At 35.8% G+C, this 20129-nt stretch overlaps 1 protein-coding gene across 2 annotated transcripts in view; it reads left to right on the forward strand.

Annotated features, from left to right (window-relative positions):
- The window catches only part of chd1 (chromodomain helicase DNA binding protein 1), a 38091-nt gene that overhangs the window by 13911 nt on the left and 4051 nt on the right, over window positions 1–20129 (forward strand). The window contains exons 11-35 of one of the 2 annotated variants that reach the window (XM_031893292.1): window positions 436–563; window positions 843–1059; window positions 2188–2277; window positions 2711–2901; window positions 2989–3177; window positions 4072–4234; window positions 5140–5292; window positions 5443–5514; window positions 5962–6111; window positions 7386–7534; window positions 7725–7821; window positions 7911–8006; window positions 8462–8635; window positions 8892–9052; window positions 9531–9572; window positions 9732–9859; window positions 10310–10448; window positions 11160–11310; window positions 11647–11769; window positions 12300–12428; window positions 12869–13120; window positions 13814–13951; window positions 14930–15108; window positions 16207–16303; window positions 16787–16838. In XM_031893292.1, coding sequence (XP_031749152.1) covers window positions 436–563; window positions 843–1059; window positions 2188–2277; window positions 2711–2901; window positions 2989–3177; window positions 4072–4234; window positions 5140–5292; window positions 5443–5514; window positions 5962–6111; window positions 7386–7534; window positions 7725–7821; window positions 7911–8006; window positions 8462–8635; window positions 8892–9052; window positions 9531–9572; window positions 9732–9859; window positions 10310–10448; window positions 11160–11310; window positions 11647–11769; window positions 12300–12428; window positions 12869–13120; window positions 13814–13951; window positions 14930–15108; window positions 16207–16303; window positions 16787–16838 — 3460 coding nt within the window. The remainder of the gene's footprint in view (window positions 1–435; window positions 564–842; window positions 1060–2187; window positions 2278–2710; window positions 2902–2988; window positions 3178–4071; window positions 4235–5139; window positions 5293–5442; window positions 5515–5961; window positions 6112–7385; window positions 7535–7724; window positions 7822–7910; window positions 8007–8461; window positions 8636–8891; window positions 9053–9530; window positions 9573–9731; window positions 9860–10309; window positions 10449–11159; window positions 11311–11646; window positions 11770–12299; window positions 12429–12868; window positions 13121–13813; window positions 13952–14929; window positions 15109–16206; window positions 16304–16786; window positions 16839–20129) is intronic. The other variant, XM_031893297.1, reaches the window with a different exon arrangement.

A 20129-nucleotide genomic window follows, 5' to 3' on the forward strand; every position in this document is an offset into this window, starting at 1 on the left:
TACGAAAAAGTCGCAAAATGTTCGTTTCCAATCGGAATTTTTCCAATTCGGATTCGAAATCGTGTCTTAGTAAATCAGCCCCTTAATGTTTACAGGTAGGGGGTAGCGTTATACAGTGGTATTAACAGTGAACGGGCAGTTTGATTGTGTTTTCCTGCTCCCACAATTTCTCTGAATTACCAAGAAGATGGGATGAAATGAAAATGTTTAGTTTTATTCTGCATTGTTGCAAATAAAAAAACACATATTTTTAATCAAAAACAATAGAAAGTAGGTACATATTGTCTTGTTAAGTTCTAAAGGCTCATATTTATCTAAGAGATGGAAATCAGCTCATAAATGTCAATGTATTCCTTAATTCTTTCTTGCCTTGTTTTATGCTAAATTAGACATAACCTGCTTGCACCCTTTCATTTGTCTATTAATTGTTTACAGGTTTTAAAGCAGAGACCGAGATTTGTAGCCTTGAAAAAACAACCTTCATACATTGGTGGGAATAAGCAGTTGGAGCTGAGGGACTATCAGTTGGATGGATTAAACTGGCTAGCTCATTCCTGGTGCAAGTAAGGATTTTTTTTATTTTTTTTTTTATTATTTTTTTGTGCTTATTTGTTTTTGATGCATAAAATAAATATACATTGTTTTCTTAATTAAAATGAAGCAAGATAGTTACTGTTAATTCACGTGTGATTTAATGTTCATTTATTATAAAGTGTATCATTTCTTGACTTAGTTTGGTTGAATGGGGTAGATGGAAGGTAACATTTGCAGCATTGATTTCTGTGGTGCTAAAATAACAAACAACTTAGTTGCTTTTTTTTTTTTTTTTTTTTTTTTTGCAGGGGAAACAGTTGTATCTTGGCTGATGAAATGGGTTTAGGAAAAACAATACAGACTATTTCTTTTTTAAACTATCTATTTCATGAACACCAGCTGTATGGACCCTTTCTTCTTGTTGTGCCACTCTCTACACTTACCTCCTGGCAAAGAGAAATTCAAATTTGGGCTCCTTTAATGAATGCTGTTGTTTACTTGGGAGATATAAACAGTAGGAATATGGTAAGTTAAGTCGATTGAGAATTTCTGGAGACAATTTATATAATTCTGCTTTTTAAAGTTAACATAATATTAGTCAAAGGGACCCTAAACAGTTGCCTGTTTTTAATTACCACTGATGAGAGAGATCTTGCAGACCCATCACCTGCCAACCAAGATATTAAAATCTTAAAAATATGTTCAATAAATCTAGAATTTGAATAGAATTTTCCTAGAAACCTCAATCCATGTCAGATGGATTTTTCAAAAGGGAGTCACCCAGTAAAAGCATCACACCAAATTTTAGCTTCTATTTTTTATAACTGCTATGGAAATAGACAAAGCATCCTAGATAACCTGCATTTGACAGAATTTACCACTGGATCTCCTGCTCAGACACCTATTAGAAAACCCAGATTTTTATAGGACGAAGAAACTGTTCTATTCAGTACAAATAAGTAGAATTTTGGGATGATTTGCTATTATTAATAGACTTGAAGAAGACATCCCATCTCTTGTAAAAATATGCAATAGATATTCTGCAGTTACAACCCCCAGACATAAACCTCTGCTGTTGCCTTCATTATTTGTTACTTGCTCCATCCACGATATTAGAAATAGCATTGATACCCATGTTAGATATTTTTCTACATTTTTATTCTCATCTGGAATTTCTGTTGATCATGACATTGCTTTTTTTGTAGAAGGTCTGTGATGACTACTTTTCTCTTATGGTAATTTCTAGTATTTAGTGATGTTCTGATTGCAACCAGCCCTGGTTGTGATCAGTCAGCTGATTCTAATTTTCAATTATAGTTTGTCAGTTGGAGTTAATTTTTACATGGGTGTTGGATGATTTTTTTCCCATAAACAGAATGCATTAATGCATTAGAAGCGCTTTGTTGAGGTACCCTGTAAACTGTAGCGGAATTGACTTAGTAGGCACTTAGTTGCTTTCCCTTGCTATAGAATCTGCATCGATTCTGACATTAAGAAATGTATAAAGGTAATCTGCTCCAAGATCTCGTTGTTTATCTAGTTAAGAATCTTTTCCAGCAGTTTTAAGTTGCACTCTATTTACTTAATATTTCAGTTAAATTGTATAAATGTTATTCTAAATAGCATAACCTGTGGAAATTGTTTTAACTCTAGATCAGAACCCATGAATGGATGCATCCTCAGACCAAGAGATTAAAATTGAATGTGCTGCTTACCACCTATGAAATATTGCTAAAGGACAAGGTAAAGTACTAGTTTTATGTTCTTTTAAAATTAATCGTTTGTGCTTTGCAATATGAAGTTATCATTCCCTTTTCCTCGGCAGGCCTATATTATTTGCCAGCCATTGTCCTGCTGCTATTAAATGGGTGTTCTATTTAAATTTTAGTATAATGTAGAAAATGGCATTAAGACAGATTGTAGCTGATCTATTTATTTTCTGCATTTAAAATGATTAAATATTTAGTTCTACAACTCAGCATAAAATTATTCTACGCCCTTTTTGTAATTCCATGCAGGTAAAGGACTGCATTCAAAAGCTCACACCTGGGTTTTAAGATGGGTGTATGAAAAATTCTTTACAAATTTTCTTTGGCATTAGTGACTTACTGCTGACTTCCCCCCCTTCCTTCTCATGAGCCTTCAGGATATTAAAAGGTTACTTTTTTGTTCTCAGTCTTTTTTAGGTGGTGTTAACTGGGCTTTTATAGGAGTTGATGAAGCACATCGGTTAAAAAATGACGATTCATTACTGTATAAGACACTGATAGACTTCAAGTCTAATCATCGTCTCTTGATCACTGGAACTCCTTTGCAAAATTCACTAAAAGAACTCTGGTCTTTGCTTCACTTCATCATGCCTGAAAAGTAGGTTTCAGAATATGCGCAGAAATGATGACTACTGTTTTCAGACCTTCAACTGTTAATATATTATTCTTTGGTTGGTCTTTGCAGATTTTCCTCCTGGGAAGACTTCGAAGAAGAGCATGGAAAAGGCAGAGAGTATGGTTATGCCAGTCTTCACAAAGAGCTTGAGCCATTCCTACTAAGAAGGGTGAAGAAAGATGTGGAAAAATCTTTACCTGCTAAAGTGGAACAAATTTTGAGAGTTGAGATGAGCGCTTCGCAAAAACAATACTATAAGTACGTTTGGAAGTTGAGAGAACTCAATTAAAATTCACTTTTATTGCTGTTATATTTGTATGTGTAAAATAAAGTGCTACAAGGATACATAGTGCTTTACAAATTTACAATGGACAAAACAGGGCTTTGGACAAGTCAGCCATAATCCTATTTCCATGTAAAATCAAATAAGGAGACCAAAGCAACAGTTCATTTGTTATCTTGGGCTTTGGTTTCTAAAGTAATTGTCAATAATCAGAAATGCTGGGGGGATCATAGAATGATCATTATTAATCAAAACACAATTGCACTGATACCCGGTTTTGCTTTCAGACTGCTTTACACAGTCGGATATAGGTGGAAATACTCTCACTTGAAGAACTTTCGCATGTAGATTCCTCATGGTCTGATTTTAGAACACAATGGATAGTTTTTGAGTACCAAAATGCTATGACTAATTGGGACTGTTTCCTTTGGGGAGAATATTCTATTTAAAGGAGAAGGAAAGTTATTTTGGCATTTTACTGCCAATAGATTTGCCACATTAGTGCCACCTAGAACATTTTATTTGTTTTGCAGAAAACTTTATTATAGCTCAGATTACACATTTCTAAGGGAGCGGGAGTGAATTCTTATGGGAGGGGGGAGCAGAAAAGAGGAGAGAGCTGCACAGACTCTGGCCCCAGGAATGAAGGATTTTTTCGAGTGAGAAGGTCAGATACCCTAAGGACATGTTTACAAAAAAAGAAACCCAAAACCCTGTGTTTCTTTTGATAGAGTGCAGCATTACTGTAAGTGCTTATGGCTGTATTTACATAGACTGATCAAGCTTACTTAGTTTTTACCTTTCCTTCTCCTTTAAGGAGCCTGGAGGAAAAGACTCTGTTATGTAATATATTACTTTGTTTTTCTTAGATGGATCCTAACAAGGAATTACAAGGCACTAAGCAAGGGGTCTAAAGGCAGTACTTCAGGATTTTTGAACATTATGATGGAATTAAAAAAGTGTTGTAATCATTGCTACCTCATTAAGCCACCAGAAGAAAATGAATTCTACAACAGGCAAGAGGCTCTGCAGGTAAGATCTAGTGATGCAGAAATTACGTGAAGTATGTTGAACAATAGTATTCTTGTTCCAGTGAAAATAATAGACTAAGTTACAAATCTCATTTTGAAACTGTATTGAAATAGGAAACATGTACAGGTATAAGACCCCTTATCCAGAATGCTCGGGACCAAGGGTATTCTAGATATAGGGGTCTTTCCGTAATTTGGATCTCCACACCTTAAGTCTACTAAAAAATCAATAAAGCATTAATTAAACCCAATAGCATTGTTTTGCATCCAATAAGGATTATTTATATCTTAGTTGGGCTCAATTACAAGGTACTGTTTTATTATTACAGAGAAAAAGGACATCAGTTTTAAAATTCTGAATTATTTGATTAAAATGGAGTCTATTGGAGACTGGCTTTTCGTAACTCGGAGCTTTCTGGATAACGGGTTTCCGGATAAGGGATCCCAAACCTGTATAAGAATTTCCCTACACCCGATTTGATAGATATGCCTCCTAAGCATTCTAATCCTTATTTATTACAGTTCAAAGTTTTTTACTCCTCAATTACATTTTATCTAAATGTATAATTTTCTGTACATCTGCCTGGGTAGAACTTTTTCTAATTTAAAGAAATATTAAAGGGAGTTAGTCGTGATTTTATGGCGTACTTTTAATGTCTAAATTGTTCTGTTTACATTTGCAAATAATTCACTCTACAATTTAAATTTTTATTTTTGAATTAACCAATTTTTTTTTTGTTGTTGAAACATTGGTGTGTAGGCAGCCATATCAGTGCATTGTGCCTGATTCTGAGCTTTCAGAAAGAGCCAGCACTACAGGATAAAACTGCTTTCAGATAACCTATTGTTTCTCCTGATCAGTGTACTTTCAACTCCAGAAAAGTAATTTTATTATTATTTTTATAGCACTTAATAAGGAGCAGTGGCAAGCTAATTCTTCTGGACAAGTTATTAGTGCGTTTGCGAGAACGTGGCAACAGGGTTCTGATTTTCTCTCAGATGGTGCGGATGCTGGATATTCTTGCAGAATATTTAAAATCGCGACAATTTCCCTTTCAGGTAAGATACAGTATTACAGTAAGTGTGCTAATTTATTAACAAGAATAGTGGTGTAATCACCGTACAACAGAACCACTCCTGCCCCCCACCCATGTGAATCCACTGTTTTACATTTTGGTTTCTAAAGCAGCTTTATTATTTTGTTTATAGAGATTAGATGGTTCTATCAAAGGAGAAGTGAGAAAGCAAGCACTTGATCATTTTAATGCTGAAGGATCTGAGGTAAGAAATGGTTGTTCAGAGTTACATTTGGGGATACATTTTAAACTGCTGCTATGTTTGCAGATTCAGAAACACATGTGATACACTGATAAGCAAAACTGCTTATATAATGCTAATGGCCCACAGAGCAAACCTGTGCCTCCACGTGGGCGACTAAATAGCCAAAAATATGGGAACCACTCAGTCCTACACACTAGAATCGTGTAATTTGTACATTTGTATGTGCAAATGTTCAGTATAAGGCATGGGAGCATGATTTTCCCAAGGCAACAAAGCCCCTCAGTGACAGGGCACTAATAGAAACTGTTTTGATCAAGCATATAAATATAATATAGATTTTAACATAACACGCAAAAATATTACTATATTTTAAATGTGTGAATTTACAGAGGCTAAACCGAACTAAAGTAGAAACCTTTTAATATTGGAGTTCCAATTGTTTTGCAGGATTTTTGCTTTTTGCTCTCTACAAGAGCAGGCGGCCTTGGGATAAACCTTGCATCAGCAGATACTGTTGTCATTTTTGACTCTGACTGGAATCCACAAAATGATCTACAAGCTCAAGCCAGAGCTCACAGAATTGGGCAGAAAAAGCAGGTAAATTATTCTATGCTTACCTATACGTTTGATGAAGCGCCACATGGTGCGAAACGCGTTAGGAGATTAGGATGCATCTGGTCATTGTTTGGTATAGTATGCTTTTTTATGAGTTATGTTTTTGTTTATTTGAGCCAATAAATGTTATCGTTTTTATCCCACTGAAATCTTTGTTGTTTATTCTTATATTTGATTCAGGACTTATCAGTGGCTATATATATATATATATATATATATATATATATATAATATATAATCTAATAGATTGCCTTTCTGAAACCTATTTATTACCTATATGTTTGCAATGTGCATCCTGTAGAATTTGCAACATACTGGCCATCGGTTTTGATATCATGACCAAACAGTATGTGAAAGTTTTTTAATTCAACATATCTGTTTTATCAGATTTCCAAAAGCATGTTTTAATTTATATGCTGCAAAACAGAATCGGTCACCTGATATATGCCAGGGAAGCTCCTAAATATAATGAAGGTGCTCTAAATTTTAAGTGATAGGGACTTTTTCCTGCCTGGACTATGGGCTTTTCAATATTTTGGACCTTCCTGTGGACTACTTTCTACTGGACTATACACTTGTTCTACTATTATGTATTAGGTGTGAATTGATGTATAAGGAATTCTGTTCATTATTCCAACATTTTTAAATAGACTTGAATCTCTATAGTGGTCTCTCGGTTGAGGAAGATTATATTGTTTTCCTGAAACCGTTCTCCTTTTGTGCCTAGAGCAACTTTGATAAATGTAAGAGCCACCTTGCATATTATCTGGTTACTGCTTCTCTTTTGTTGCAGCAGATTGGGTTCCTAGCGTAGGTGGAGGGTGAAACCTGTTTTTCCTAGTACATGTACTTACAGATTGAAGATCTACTTCATACCCTCTAGCTGGCAAAATGTTAACAATTATTTATACCTTTTTAACAAGGGATTCAAAATTATGTAAGGGAGGGCTGTTTAGGGTGGGTTCACTTCCATAGTGACATTTTATCTTACAATAAATATTACAATGTGCTGTATAAATTATTCTAAACCAACCTTTGGGTCAGAAAAGTACATTCTTTTGGTTGAGACATTGTGTAAAAAGCAGTATTTTTTTGGTCATTGTAGTTCTCTTGTTTTAATTGGCTTAAATGTTTTTAAAAGAATGTCATATGAACTTGGGTGTTATAAAGGCATCAAAGACAAGGTAAATGTGCCCTAGTGATTACCTGAAATATTTTCAGAGCCTTGACTAAAGTTTGAACCCTAAAACTTCTAGGTGAATATCTATCGCTTGGTTACAAAGGGGTCAGTTGAAGAAGATATAATTGAAAGAGCAAAAAAGAAAATGGTGCTTGATCATCTTGTAATTCAAAGAATGGACACAACAGGCAAGACTGTTTTACACACTGGATCAACACCCTCAAGGTATTCTTATTTTCTCTCTAGTATGTTTATTTTCATTGAGCTGGCCAACAAGTAGCAGCTCAGTCATCTGGCAAATAACCAAAGAATCCAAAAAATAGTGGATTTGGTGCATCCCTAACAAAAACTTTAATTTCTTTGATTACTGTAACGTTTAGCTATATGTATGTTTTTTTGTTTTTTTTACATTAAGCTCTACTCCGTTTAATAAAGAAGAATTGGCTGCTATTTTGAAGTTTGGTGCTGAAGAACTTTTTAAAGAACCAGAAGGAGAAGAGGAAGAACCACAGGTATTAAAACATAAGAGATGCAGTGATAAAAAATATGCTTTCATGAAAAATAATAACTTTTAATGTTTTTTTTTTTTGTTTTTTTTAAGGAAATGGACATTGATGAAATCTTGAAGAGGGCAGAAACACGTGAAAATGAAGGTGGACCTTTAACTGTAGGAGATGAATTGCTTTCTCAATTTAAGGTATTGCCCACAACTGTTTGACCTCATGTTTCAAAACATGTAACTAGACTAAACCAGAATCCTAACACTGATAATTTTATGTTCTCTTTGTTGGCCATAACACCTTAAGTTTACATTCTGTGAAATATTTTCATTAACATTATACACATAAGGAATAACTTTAAGGAATTGTTATATTGGCCTTCATTTTTATCCACTCCTTGTGTTAGGTGCTCATGGGCTGGAGCATCCAGACCTGATTTTATTACTAGTAAGCATAATATACTGATATATACTGGCTATGTGGGATAGGTGTCTGATTTTTCTTTTTTATTTATAGCAAATGCAACACACATAAATATACACGTGAACTTATTTTTGGCTCACACAAAGGCCTTCCAGAGAAATGTTCTGGCATTTACCTTGATGCACATCAAAGATTTGTTTGTCAGTTACAAAAAGCAATTTTATTTAAGGTTGCCAACTTTTCAACTATGGAAGAAGATGATATGGTTGAACCCAATCGAGACTCAAAGTCATGGGAGGACATCATTCCCACTGACCAGAGGAGAAGAATGGAAGAGGAGGAAAGAGAAAAAGAACTGCAAGAAATTTATCTTTTGCCAAGAATGAGGAATTGTGCCAAGCAGGTGAGCATTTCTAGCGCAAGTGGCTGATTATAGCTTCTTTGCTGTATGTAGTAGCAATACCTATGGGATTGGGTAACTGTATTCATTCAACCTAAGAAGTTTGGTGTTTTTCCATTTTGTCTTTTTGCATTATTCATTTTGTACTTTAACTTTTGTTTAAAATGCTGAGCAGGTTTACCAGTATTGTTTACATAGTTTGTTTTCTACTGTGAATTCTATTTCCTTTTTTCGTGTTCATATAAAATTTTAATTTTAGGCAAACTTTAATGGAAGTGAAGGTAGACGCAGCAGGAACAGAAGGTACTCTGGATCTGACAGTGATTCCATGTCTGATAGAAAACGCCCCAAAAAAAGAGGTCGGCCACGAACAATTCCAAGAGAAAATATTAAAGGGTTTAGTGATGCTGAGATACGGAGGTTGGTTATGAGATTCCTAACTACTTTTTTTTGTTTGTGTTTTAATCCTGTGTTTTTATCGCAGGAAGTGATAGGTTCTTGTGTGGGAAAAGAGAAATGTGTTCTATGGGTGCTTTATTTTTTTGCATGTGCATGAAGTTTTACAGTTCAAACTACATTAGTAGATCCACAATACTGATCTGACCTATCAGATGCTATATGTAGGTTTCAGGCATTGCTCTATAGATTCACAAAGCAGCAGCTACACAGCACAGATAATGGAATGTAACATTCCAAACCAGAATTTGAAACTTTGTTATAACATCATCATATACTGGCTATGTCCCCGCCATTAAGATGGTGCGCAGTAAACTCCAAAACACAGCTTTGTGTTGATGGTCTTTGAATCCAGCTAACATACTTTGATTTGGGTTAGCAATTACTCATAATTTAAAAAAAAAAAAAAGTAATAGTTTCTCCTCTGTTGCTTTTTGTATAGGTTTATTAAAAGCTACAAAAAGTTTGGCGGACCTCTAGAAAGGTAACTATTAATCCATTTTTTCCCCTTTATAATTGGACAGTAATATTTCTTCTAGACTGTTTTTGTAGCCATAGCTTCAAATGCAAGATTTCCATCAGTTTTTGGTTACAGTTCAGGTAAATTGAGGATTTCAGCTGTGAATTTACGTTGCATGTTTAGGTTAGATGCAATAGCCCGAGATGCTGAGTTGGTGGACAAGTCTGAGACTGATCTTCGTCGACTTGGAGAATTAATACACAGTGGCTGCATTAAAGCTTTGAAGGATAGTTCTGGGCAAGAAAGGGCAGGTATGTGTAATATAAAACAATTATTTTGTGCAATGTATGGATCTTGTATATTCTGTTTGAGTGCTTATATATTGCACTAAAATATCAGTTTTGATGTTCCTGATACACGTTTTTGTTTTTTTTTATTCCAACTGTTCTATATGAATATATCATTTACTCTAACATCGCAAAAAATAGAAATATAGAATGTTCTATAAAGCAGGGCATATAATATATTTGTTGGTGTAACTTTGGTATAGAAATGTTTGCCTTTGCTTGTATTTCTGTACATATTATATTTCTAATCAGATATAAAGTTTCAATTCATTTTAAAACTAAACTAGTAAGATTGTATATTTCAGAGTTGAATACATTTATTTTCAACATAAATTATGTAACTTTTTAAGTTTCCGTTGCTGTGATAGAGGAAATTGTGTTGAGCTGTTTTGTTTTTTTTTTTTTCCTCCTGAGGAGGAAGACGTGGAAAAATGAAAGGACCAACATTCCGTATCTCAGGGGTGCAAGTGAATGCGAAGTTGGTCAGTTCTCATGAAGATGAACTAGCTCCTTTACACAAATCTATTCCTTCAGATCCCGATGAAAGAAAAAGGTATGAGTTTTTCAAAGGGTACACACAACTTTTCAGCTGGCATTGGCTTCATCTCTAAGATGTAAGGAACATTAACACTTGTTATCACTGATCATTTTTCTTTATAGAGATCAGTTATTTTTCTTTTTTATTTAACTTAGTGTGTATTAATATCAATAGATTCTGCCACTAGGTGGAAAATACTGCTAAAATCCTTGGAAAATGGAATTTCTGCAAGGGCTCTAGATGTAATTAAAACTAGTTCTCTCCATGTTCTTATCCCCTCTTTTATAGATGAACTAAAATGCCTTGGAGCGGATGGCACCCATGTACATTTTAGGTCAAATATATAATATGTGCGTGTGTGTAAAAAAAATGCTGATGCACACCAGGAAAAGTTTATCAAAAAAGATACTCATTTTATTTGGATTTATTAGGATCATAATCATGAAACCTCACAATTAAAGTCTGCAGCAATAAGGTTGATATGACAAGACCACCTCTTATGGTGACTTTAAGTCATTACATGTCTTGACATAAAACATGTAGATGCCTAACCTGTAACCTGCCCAATTTTCTTAGATTTATAGGGCATTTTTTGTGTAATTATTTTAGGATTGTTGCTGCTTCATTATTTAAGGGCTGGTTTATAAAAACAGTTTCTCTGTCAATATTGTCATTTATTTCTTATTTTGAGTCAGCATGAAAAGCAGCGTATGCTATTATTTACAGATATGTTATCCCATGCCACACCAAAGCTGCTCATTTTGATATTGACTGGGGCAAAGAAGATGACTCAAACCTCTTAATTGGCATCTATGAATATGGGTATGGCAGCTGGGAAATGATAAAAATGGACCCTGACCTCAACCTAACACAGAAGGTATGTAATATTGTGCTTTATTCAGATCTGTACCTGCATGCTAGGTAGCAGTAATTCCTATCATAGGGGAGGTCCCTGCAAAAGAACATATTACAGTTGGACAATCTTCTTAATCTATCAATTTTATCACAAATCACACTTTTGATTTTTGCTGTAAAAGGTGATGTCAAATCTCAATCAATCAAATAAGTGGGTAATTTTGTATTTACACACACTACCCCTCTGCTTCCTATTACTGCATTTGTAAAATGGCAAACGAGAAAAGTTGGATCCCTTCTCACTGCATAAAGAAATTACTCAGAAATAACTCATTTAGATTGTGTTCTTTCTTCTTAGATTTTACCAGATGATCCAGATAAGAAGCCCCAAGCCAAGCAGCTACAGACCAGAGCTGACTACCTCATTAAACTTCTCAATAAAGATCTGCTTAGGAAAGAAGCACAAAGACTTTCTAGTGGAGTAAGTCTGTTTGAATTTTGATATACACATATATGGGCCCTTCCAAAAGCCTGCCGACTAATATTTGAATCCAGATACTATCAAGCAAATAAGAAAATTCAGTCCGATAAGGCCCACATTAGAACATTCATTCAGTCTTCTCCCCTGGTAGCTTGCGTATGCCTCCATTATAATCCAATCCAATTAGCCAAGGGTTATAAGTGATGATCCAAATGCCTTTGATTCCAGATACCAAAAATAGGAAGCAACATAAGTAATTTGAAATATTCTGTTGTGCGTTAAGTCCACGGCCATTCTGGTATTTGAGCCACTTGTGGTGCTTCTAAGCTTTTTACTGGACTGGTCTTCAACACATGCCAGTCCAAACGCAAAATCATAGTAGATAATGCCCAAGTACAATTTCAGAGATGCTGAAGTGCTCAGATGATTACCTATGTACATGTTGTAGATTAGGGCACAGTATGTGACTTTGAAGCCAATGACCAAACAAGTATTTGTGTTATGATGTGATAAACATTTTGTTCTTAAAGGGTAATTCTAAAAGGAGGAAAACCAGGGCAAAGAAAAGCAAAAATGTGAAACCTGTAAAGGTTGAAGAGGAAACAAAAAGTGAATCCTCACCACCCAGTTCTGAAAATTCAGAAGAGGAGGAGGATCAGGTAATCCTAAAAAATACTCATACATTATTGCATCACTTAAGATATTTGTGTACAAAGCACAATGAATTGGGGCGGGGTGGGGGGAGGTTTTTTTTTGTTGTTTTTTTTTAGCATTATCATAATGGGAAATAATTGTTAAAATATAACATTGGTATTTGTGTGGGTAGTGTTGAAAAGTCAGTATACTTATGCATTATGGTCAAGTTACTGCAATCCTTGTATTCCTTCATCTCTGGCATCACTGTAGCAACTTTACCGTGACACCTATGAGTAAAAGTAGCAACCTATGGAAGGATGAATGCAGTTTGTTTTTTTCCCCTTGAATTGTGTCTCTGATGCAAGAGGTTGCCATTTATAGGGTTATAAATTACATGAAGTTTTGTAAATGGGTCTTATGTACTACTAGCCATAATAAAAGCGATCTTTTTCTTATAACTTAGGAGGAAACTGTACCCCTCAGAACAAATAATAAAAGGAGAGCAGAGAAAGAAAATGAGGACCGAACAGAGTTAGATGTCAGTGTTAACAAAGAGCCAGAAGAAAAGAAAGAGATAAAAGAAAATAAAAAGGACCCTAAGAAAGAAAAGAAGGAAAAAGAAGAGAAAAGAGATACAACTGAAAAAGAAGCTCGAGACAAAAAGGAAATTAAAACGAAAGAGCCTGTTAAAGAAAAAGAAATAAAAGAAGAAAAGGTAAAGATACTCATTATATGAGTTTTGTAAATACATAATTTGGCATAATCCTCTGTTTTTTCTAATCTTAAATCTAGTCTTTCTAATTCTGTACCCAATCACACAGCAGGAGCATCTCCTGAAACATTCTGAAAACAGATACTTCTGTTGCAAAGGAACATTTTTTGTTTTTTTTTAATTGCCCTTTGGATCAATTTTTTAATTTGGAGAAATGATCTGCTTTGGACTAGAAAGCAAATTGTGAGGCTATATTAAAAAATATGAAAAAGTTAATAAATGCTGTCAAGTTCTGGTGTGCCATTTGCTTCAGGATATCTTACTCTAGCAAGAATGTAGCTTTTTGGTTAACTAAAGACTTGAGTAATTGATTAAGGAAACACTAGATTTAAAAGTTAAAAAAATTGGTGTCAGTTGTATTAGACACTATTTACACCTTTTTTAAAGGGCATTTAAACACTGGTTACTTTCCAGGTTCCTTTCCCCTGTACACTCTGCCTCTGTACACTGGGTATTTGTGTTATGCCCAGCAAGAGGGTCATACTAGATAAACTGTGAGGGTGGGGAAGCTTACCACTAGCCCTGGTCAGTTATTTAATTTGGGGCATAATGTAGCCTTTTGTCAGTAAATTGTTTCACTGTAAGTATATTCACTGTTTGCTTCCATTATTTTAACTTTTATTTTTCTCGTGCAAGGTAACCGAGGTCAAAGCTGAAAAAGAAAAGCCAAAAAAAAGTATATTAGCAGACACCCCAGTTCATATTACTGCTAGCAGTGAGCCAGTACCAATTTCTGAAGAGGCTGAAGAGCTTGATCAGAAAACTTTCAGTGTTGTAAGTATTTGCCACTCTGCATTGTTGCATTATTTGGCACGTGATTTTAGTTTTTCAAAATAAATGGAAACTTCATTCCAAGCACACCTCCACCATCTCTTTACTGCAATGCTGGTTTTGGCTACTTGTACCATTGATACAGAGTTGGTATATTTAGCTATCCTGTAGCCAAGACTTCATTTCCTACATGATAAGTAATTTAGTTAGGGCAAAGGTTCATGGTGAGATCTCTAGTGTTTTGCCCACCATGTTTTCTAGTAGCTCAAACTACATGAAATCATCCACCCTTAGAAGTATCATCTAAAAGAGCAAACCCTATAGTGCCTTTTCTTCATTGGCATGTCACAAGTGTTAATTTATAATAAACTGACTACTTAACCTGATTAAATGAAAACTATCATAAAAAGAAAGTGCTCCCAAGTCTCTAAATCACTGTCACTGGAGAAAAAGAATGTTTATTCAGTCTTCAGTTTGTATATATGGCCATGAGGGTAAAATTCCTGTCCCGATCCCTGATTGCTAGAGTAATTAATATCTAGAAAACATCAGTTTAACTTACAAACCCGAGAACGGCAAAAAATGCAAATAACTGCCCTAAACTTTTATTAAAAAGGTTTTCAATTATCTGCATTTTTTAAAGGGTTTTTTATTGTTCGTTCCCCCCCCTTCAGATTGCACCGGTGACTAGAGAGGATTGGATAGCTTCAATATCCGTTTTAATATCAAAATATTCTTTATCATATCTAGCCTATAAATGCTTGCAGCAATTCCTGTAAACTTTAAATGATCTAAACCTAAAATATGGTATGATCAGACATCCTCTGTCTGAAAAACAGGAAATGTGAGCCCTAAACTTGTATCAAAGTTAGCTGACAGCAGCAAGATTCTATAAGGCTATCACTAGCAATTACTTACCTCATTTATTGAAAATAAAAACTCCTTCCTACTGGTTCCTAACAGTTTATTTTGTATTAATAGTGTAAAGAACGCATGAGGCCAGTCAAAGCAGCATTGAAGCAGCTGGATCGGCCAGAAAAAGGGCTCTCTGAGCGAGAACAACTTGAGCACACACGACAGTGCCTGATTAAAATCGGGGATCATATCACAGAATGTCTGAAAGAATATGCAAATCCTGATCAAATAAAACAGTGGAGAAAGTAAGTTAATCATATTTATAATCATAATTTTTAAGAAGTAGAAGGCAAAATCAACTTCTGAGCTTTGGGGTCATTGTTGCCAAAGCCTCTTTTCATATCTAGGCTGCACATTAATGTAAAATAGTAAGTATTAAACTGCAGGTTTATTCCCCTTTTCATTTATTTACTGTTAAATTACAGAACTATATTCATTGTAGCCCTAATTGGACGATTAGTTAGATCAGAAATGATCATAGGGTTCATAGGTTTCATTTTCTAAAATTGCTTCAAGGAATGTTGGCATATGTGGCCTCCATATACTTAATAAGTAATGTGCCTTGTTTAGTTGACCCTCCTTGCAAAGGGGAATCTCGCTCATTTTTTTTTTTTATGATGAAAAAAAGAGTTAAAATTAATATGGCTAGAAATGGCATATTTTAAATACTGAACTTACTGCACCAGCCTACAGGTTCAGCATCTCTATAACAGTAATGATCCAGGCCTTCAAATTTGTCACAAGAGCTCCCCACCTTTGATTTTGTTAGAAGTGGCAGTGAAACTCACATATTTGCTGAGCTAATAGAAGCTGATGCTACAAGGCTGATTATTAAATTGTGATACAAATGACACTGTTTTCTGAATTAATTGCTAATCAGCCTTGTATTGTGATATTATTATTCTATATATACAGTATATTGTGCGTTGGCCCCTAAGCTCAGTAACTGACAGCAGCACAGAGAATGAGCAGTGAATCAACAGTAAAGAAGATGGGGAGCTACTGGAGGATCTTTGGAGGCAAAGATCTTCCCTGCTAAAGGGCCGTGAATGCCTTTAAAAAAGTCTTAAGTGAAATAGTTTCATGTACTCTGAATATGTAGAATGCAGAATATGTAGAATATTTTCTACTAAAAATATCCACCAGAGAGTATATAGATACAAAACCAAAATAAGCCTAAAGTTTTTCAGCTGTCTGAGACTTTCCCGGTCGTGGCTGTGCAGCTTGTTATTTAGTTGTGTGGAATCTGCCAGACATTAGCGCTGACAGAAAACACATTTCAACTTGGAGACACCACAGCACCATTTTTGCACACCTAATAAGGTCTTCTTCCTTCTGTTTAGAAATCTTTGGATATTTGTCTCCAAATTTACTGAATTTGATGCCAGAAAGTTGCACAAATTATACAAACATGCAATCAAAAAACGGCAAGAATCTCAGGTAAGAAAAGAAAATAGTCAGTCATTTTATTATCGGTTTCTTTTTTCTGCCAGTTATTTACTTGTTTGCCTTTATGGCTTAATTGTGCTAATTATAAAATAACAAGAAATACCACTAAAAGTTAAAGAAACACTAACCATATAAAACTTTAAACCCAGGAGTAAACATACCCAGACTATAGCAGAAATGATCAACTATGGTATCAACTCATATTGAACGTGGAGGCAAGGAAACAACTCACCAACTCTTGTTAGTGGCCTGAGATGCATTGCCCTGAGCCCAAAGCTTGGTTTGAAGGAGTGAGAGCACGCTTGAGAAAACTACAGTTAAAGATATAAACAATGTTTATTTAATAAAAGTAAAAACAAATATTGTTATATTTGCTTTTTATCTTAACTATGGCTTCCTCGAAAGTGCTTGCTACTTCATATTTCTGAGTGATCAATTTAGCTAATTGGCATATTTTCTTCTGTTTTTTCCCAGCACAATGATCAGAACAGCAGCAGCAGTGTAAATACAAACCTTCGTCATCCAGGTAAGTGTTCCTATTACTGAGTTTAATCTGTTTAAAAGCAGTAAATGACCAGGAGGAAGAAAAGGCGTTTATACATAACCAGCTTGGTTGCAAGCAGGTTGAGCTTGGGTAGAGTACGGCCAGGTTCTGATGCACATGAGCAAGTTCCACTTTAGCCTGTGACATAAGCTAATAGAGACTTCAAATTAGGTAAACTATCCCACATGCATTGTGCTCTTTTTAGTGCTGTTTGACTTTTATTAAAAATGTAGCACTGACCATAGTGGGATATTAACATGCCCAGTGGTTCCAGCTATTTACATTTAATCTTGTTCAGCAGGGCTGCACTTTCAGCATCTCTGGAAATGCACAGGGGCAGTTTATACCACGGCAAACACCATCTCATTTATGTATATAGTGCCATGATAATTAAAGCCTAAGCACAGGGGCCTTTGCAGGTTCAAAGGGAAAACAATGGGTCACAGGTCAGCCTACACATAAAGTCATAAATATCTCCATTAAACATCTTTACCCTACCATATAGATTGTAAGCTCTACAGGGCAGGGACCTTCCATCCTCTTGTGTCTTTGACTCTTAACTTATTGCAACTGTATCTTGTATTTATTTGTATTTATTGTTATACTTTGTATTTATCTTAATAACCCCCTGTTTGTATTAATGTATTCTACTGTACAGCGCTGCGTACATAAGTAGCGCTTTATAAATAAAGATATACATACATCTTGTAGAGATTTTCAATAATACTGTATGTACGTTTTCCTCATGGCCATCAGAGGTCAGTATTTTCTTTCTATAGTGTTAATTGTTGTAATAGCAGTAATGCAGTGGGGTCCCTCAGTGTTTTAACAATAGATTTTGTTCTTTCTGCTCTTTCTTAATACATCTAATTAAAGTTAAAGCAAAATGATTTTAGGAGCTGAGATTCAGTTAATTAATTGTTAATGATTATATATAGTGACATTATAGAATATTCATTACCAGGCCCACATCTCATACACAAGCTTGTTTCATGATCTCCATGGGCTTTAAATGTAGTAACACTTTATAGAACCTACACCATGATCTGAGAGACATGACACAGATAGTATGTGCATAATGTCAGCCATCTAACTCATTCACTTGAAAGATATCATAAGGACCACTGTGGCCATAACAGCTTTTCTCAGCCTGGTTTGCTTTGCGCTTATAGTTGCAACTATATAGTTGCAATCCTGAGAGGAGTCTCTGACAATCTTGAGTAGTCTCTTGCTCACTGAGCAGGAGCTAGCGGGGTCACATAGTTTGGGGGGAGGGGGGCAGAGAAAGGATGATAAGGCAGTAAGCTGGGTGACAGTCAGACAATCTAGTGTGGGGAAAAGGAAGAGGCAGGTTGCGCCAGGGTTTGTGCATACCCATAGGCGGATTTTCCATAAGGCTAGGGTAGGCTAAGCCTCCCCAAACCTGCTTGGCACATTAAAAAAAAAAAAAACAAAACAAAAAAAAAAACACCTTACTCCGTTTCTGCACTGTCCTGGAAATGAGTTCCTCAAGCCCGTTTTGCTGTGCTCCGATTGGATCTTTCTTTTTCTGGATTCTCCAATCAGAGCACAGCTTCCTTGACAGACAGTAAAATTGACCAATCAGAGCACAGATGCACACAGGGATCGGGAAACAGTGCAGAAATGAAGACTGAAAAGAAGAATCTGCAGCTGTAACTTTACCTAAGAACCAACTCTCAACTTTTGCTGCAGATTTCATCCCACAGGTACTATACCCAGGCGCTATACCCAGGCGCTATACCCAGGCGCTATACCCAGGCACTATACCCAGGCACTATACAGTTCTAAAGAATCACTAGCTGACATTAAATTGTTTTTTGCCTGACCTGACATCTATAATAATTTATAATCTATCCCCTACCCTAACACATGGAGGGTAAGTTAACTCTTTCCCTCTGAAAAAGCTCATTGTGTGTTTATATATTTGTTGTTGTTTTTTGCACTTACTATTTTTTTTTTATTTTTGTCATTGTTTTGTTCATTTATAGTAAGTTACAGTGGAGCCAATGTTGTGTATCAGTGCCAGTGTTATAGTGCCAGGGCCTGAATATCTGCCATCTGTACCCACTGCTTCTCACTGTATATAATGTGCTGGGTTTGTAAATACGAACTGCGTCTCACTGTATATAATGGGGAGTCAGTACCCACTGCCTTTCTTGCTATAAAACTAACATTAACACATCTAAAGGGGTGGTTCACTTTTAAGTTAACCTTTAGTATGTTATAAAATGGCCTATTCCTAGCAACTTTGCAATTGGTCTTCCTAATTAATTTTTTTGAATAATTTGCCTCTGTTCTGCCTCTTTCCAGATTTCAAATGGGGGCCAAAAATATTGCTCTGTGAGGCTACAATTTTATTATTATTATAATTTTGGATTACTTATTTTTCCAAGTAGGCCCCTTACCTATTCATATTCCCATCTCTTGTTTAAACCACTACCTGGTTGCTAGGGTAAATAAGACCCTAGCAACCAGATAGCTGCTGAAATACCAAATGGAGAGCTGCTGAACAAAAAGCTAAATAACTGAAAAACCATTAAAAATAAAAGTGAATGCGAACTACCCCTTTAAGCTAACTGATCACAAACACAAATGTTTGCAGATCCCCTAACAGAAGTGCACGTATGAATACTTTTACATCCTAAGCATTTTAGGGTAAAAAAAAGCACCCCCACCCGCACTTTTGTACAGTATCCCTGGTAGTCAGTGGGAACGGCAAGAGGTAGTTGGGAGGTTAATTTTTTACACCAGCAGCGAATCCACTAAGTGTCACATTAGCTTTAGGTCAGTCTGTGTATGGGCCATCTTTAGCCTCCCCAAACAAAAAAGTCACCCTCCGCCTATGTGCATACCAACAGATTTGCCAGATCGTGTGAAGAAGATGGGAATGTGAACTCTGGACTGGCGGTTCTAGAGGAGGCTGATCTCTCTAACAGCCAGGAGACCAATTTCTCTAGTAGTGGTGGGGAGGAGAGCAGAGCTTGGCCTAAACAGATGGTGGTTATAGGGGATTTGATCATTAGGAAAGTGGACATGGTAATCTGTCGAGCGGATCGATTCAACTGAACAGTTTGCTGTCTTCCTGGTGCCAGGGTTCAGCATGTGGTTGATCGGGTTGACAAATTATTGGGAGGGGCTGGGCATGACCCGGCTGTCTTGGTACATATTGGTACTAACGACAAAATGAACGGTAGGTGGAGGACCTTAAAGAGTGAGTTCAGGGATCTAGGTTAAGGAAAGGTCCTCCAATGT

This window comes from Xenopus tropicalis, chromosome 1 (assembly GCF_000004195.4).
Source record: "Xenopus tropicalis strain Nigerian chromosome 1, UCB_Xtro_10.0, whole genome shotgun sequence".
Taxonomy (NCBI): Eukaryota; Metazoa; Chordata; class Amphibia; order Anura; family Pipidae; genus Xenopus; species Xenopus tropicalis.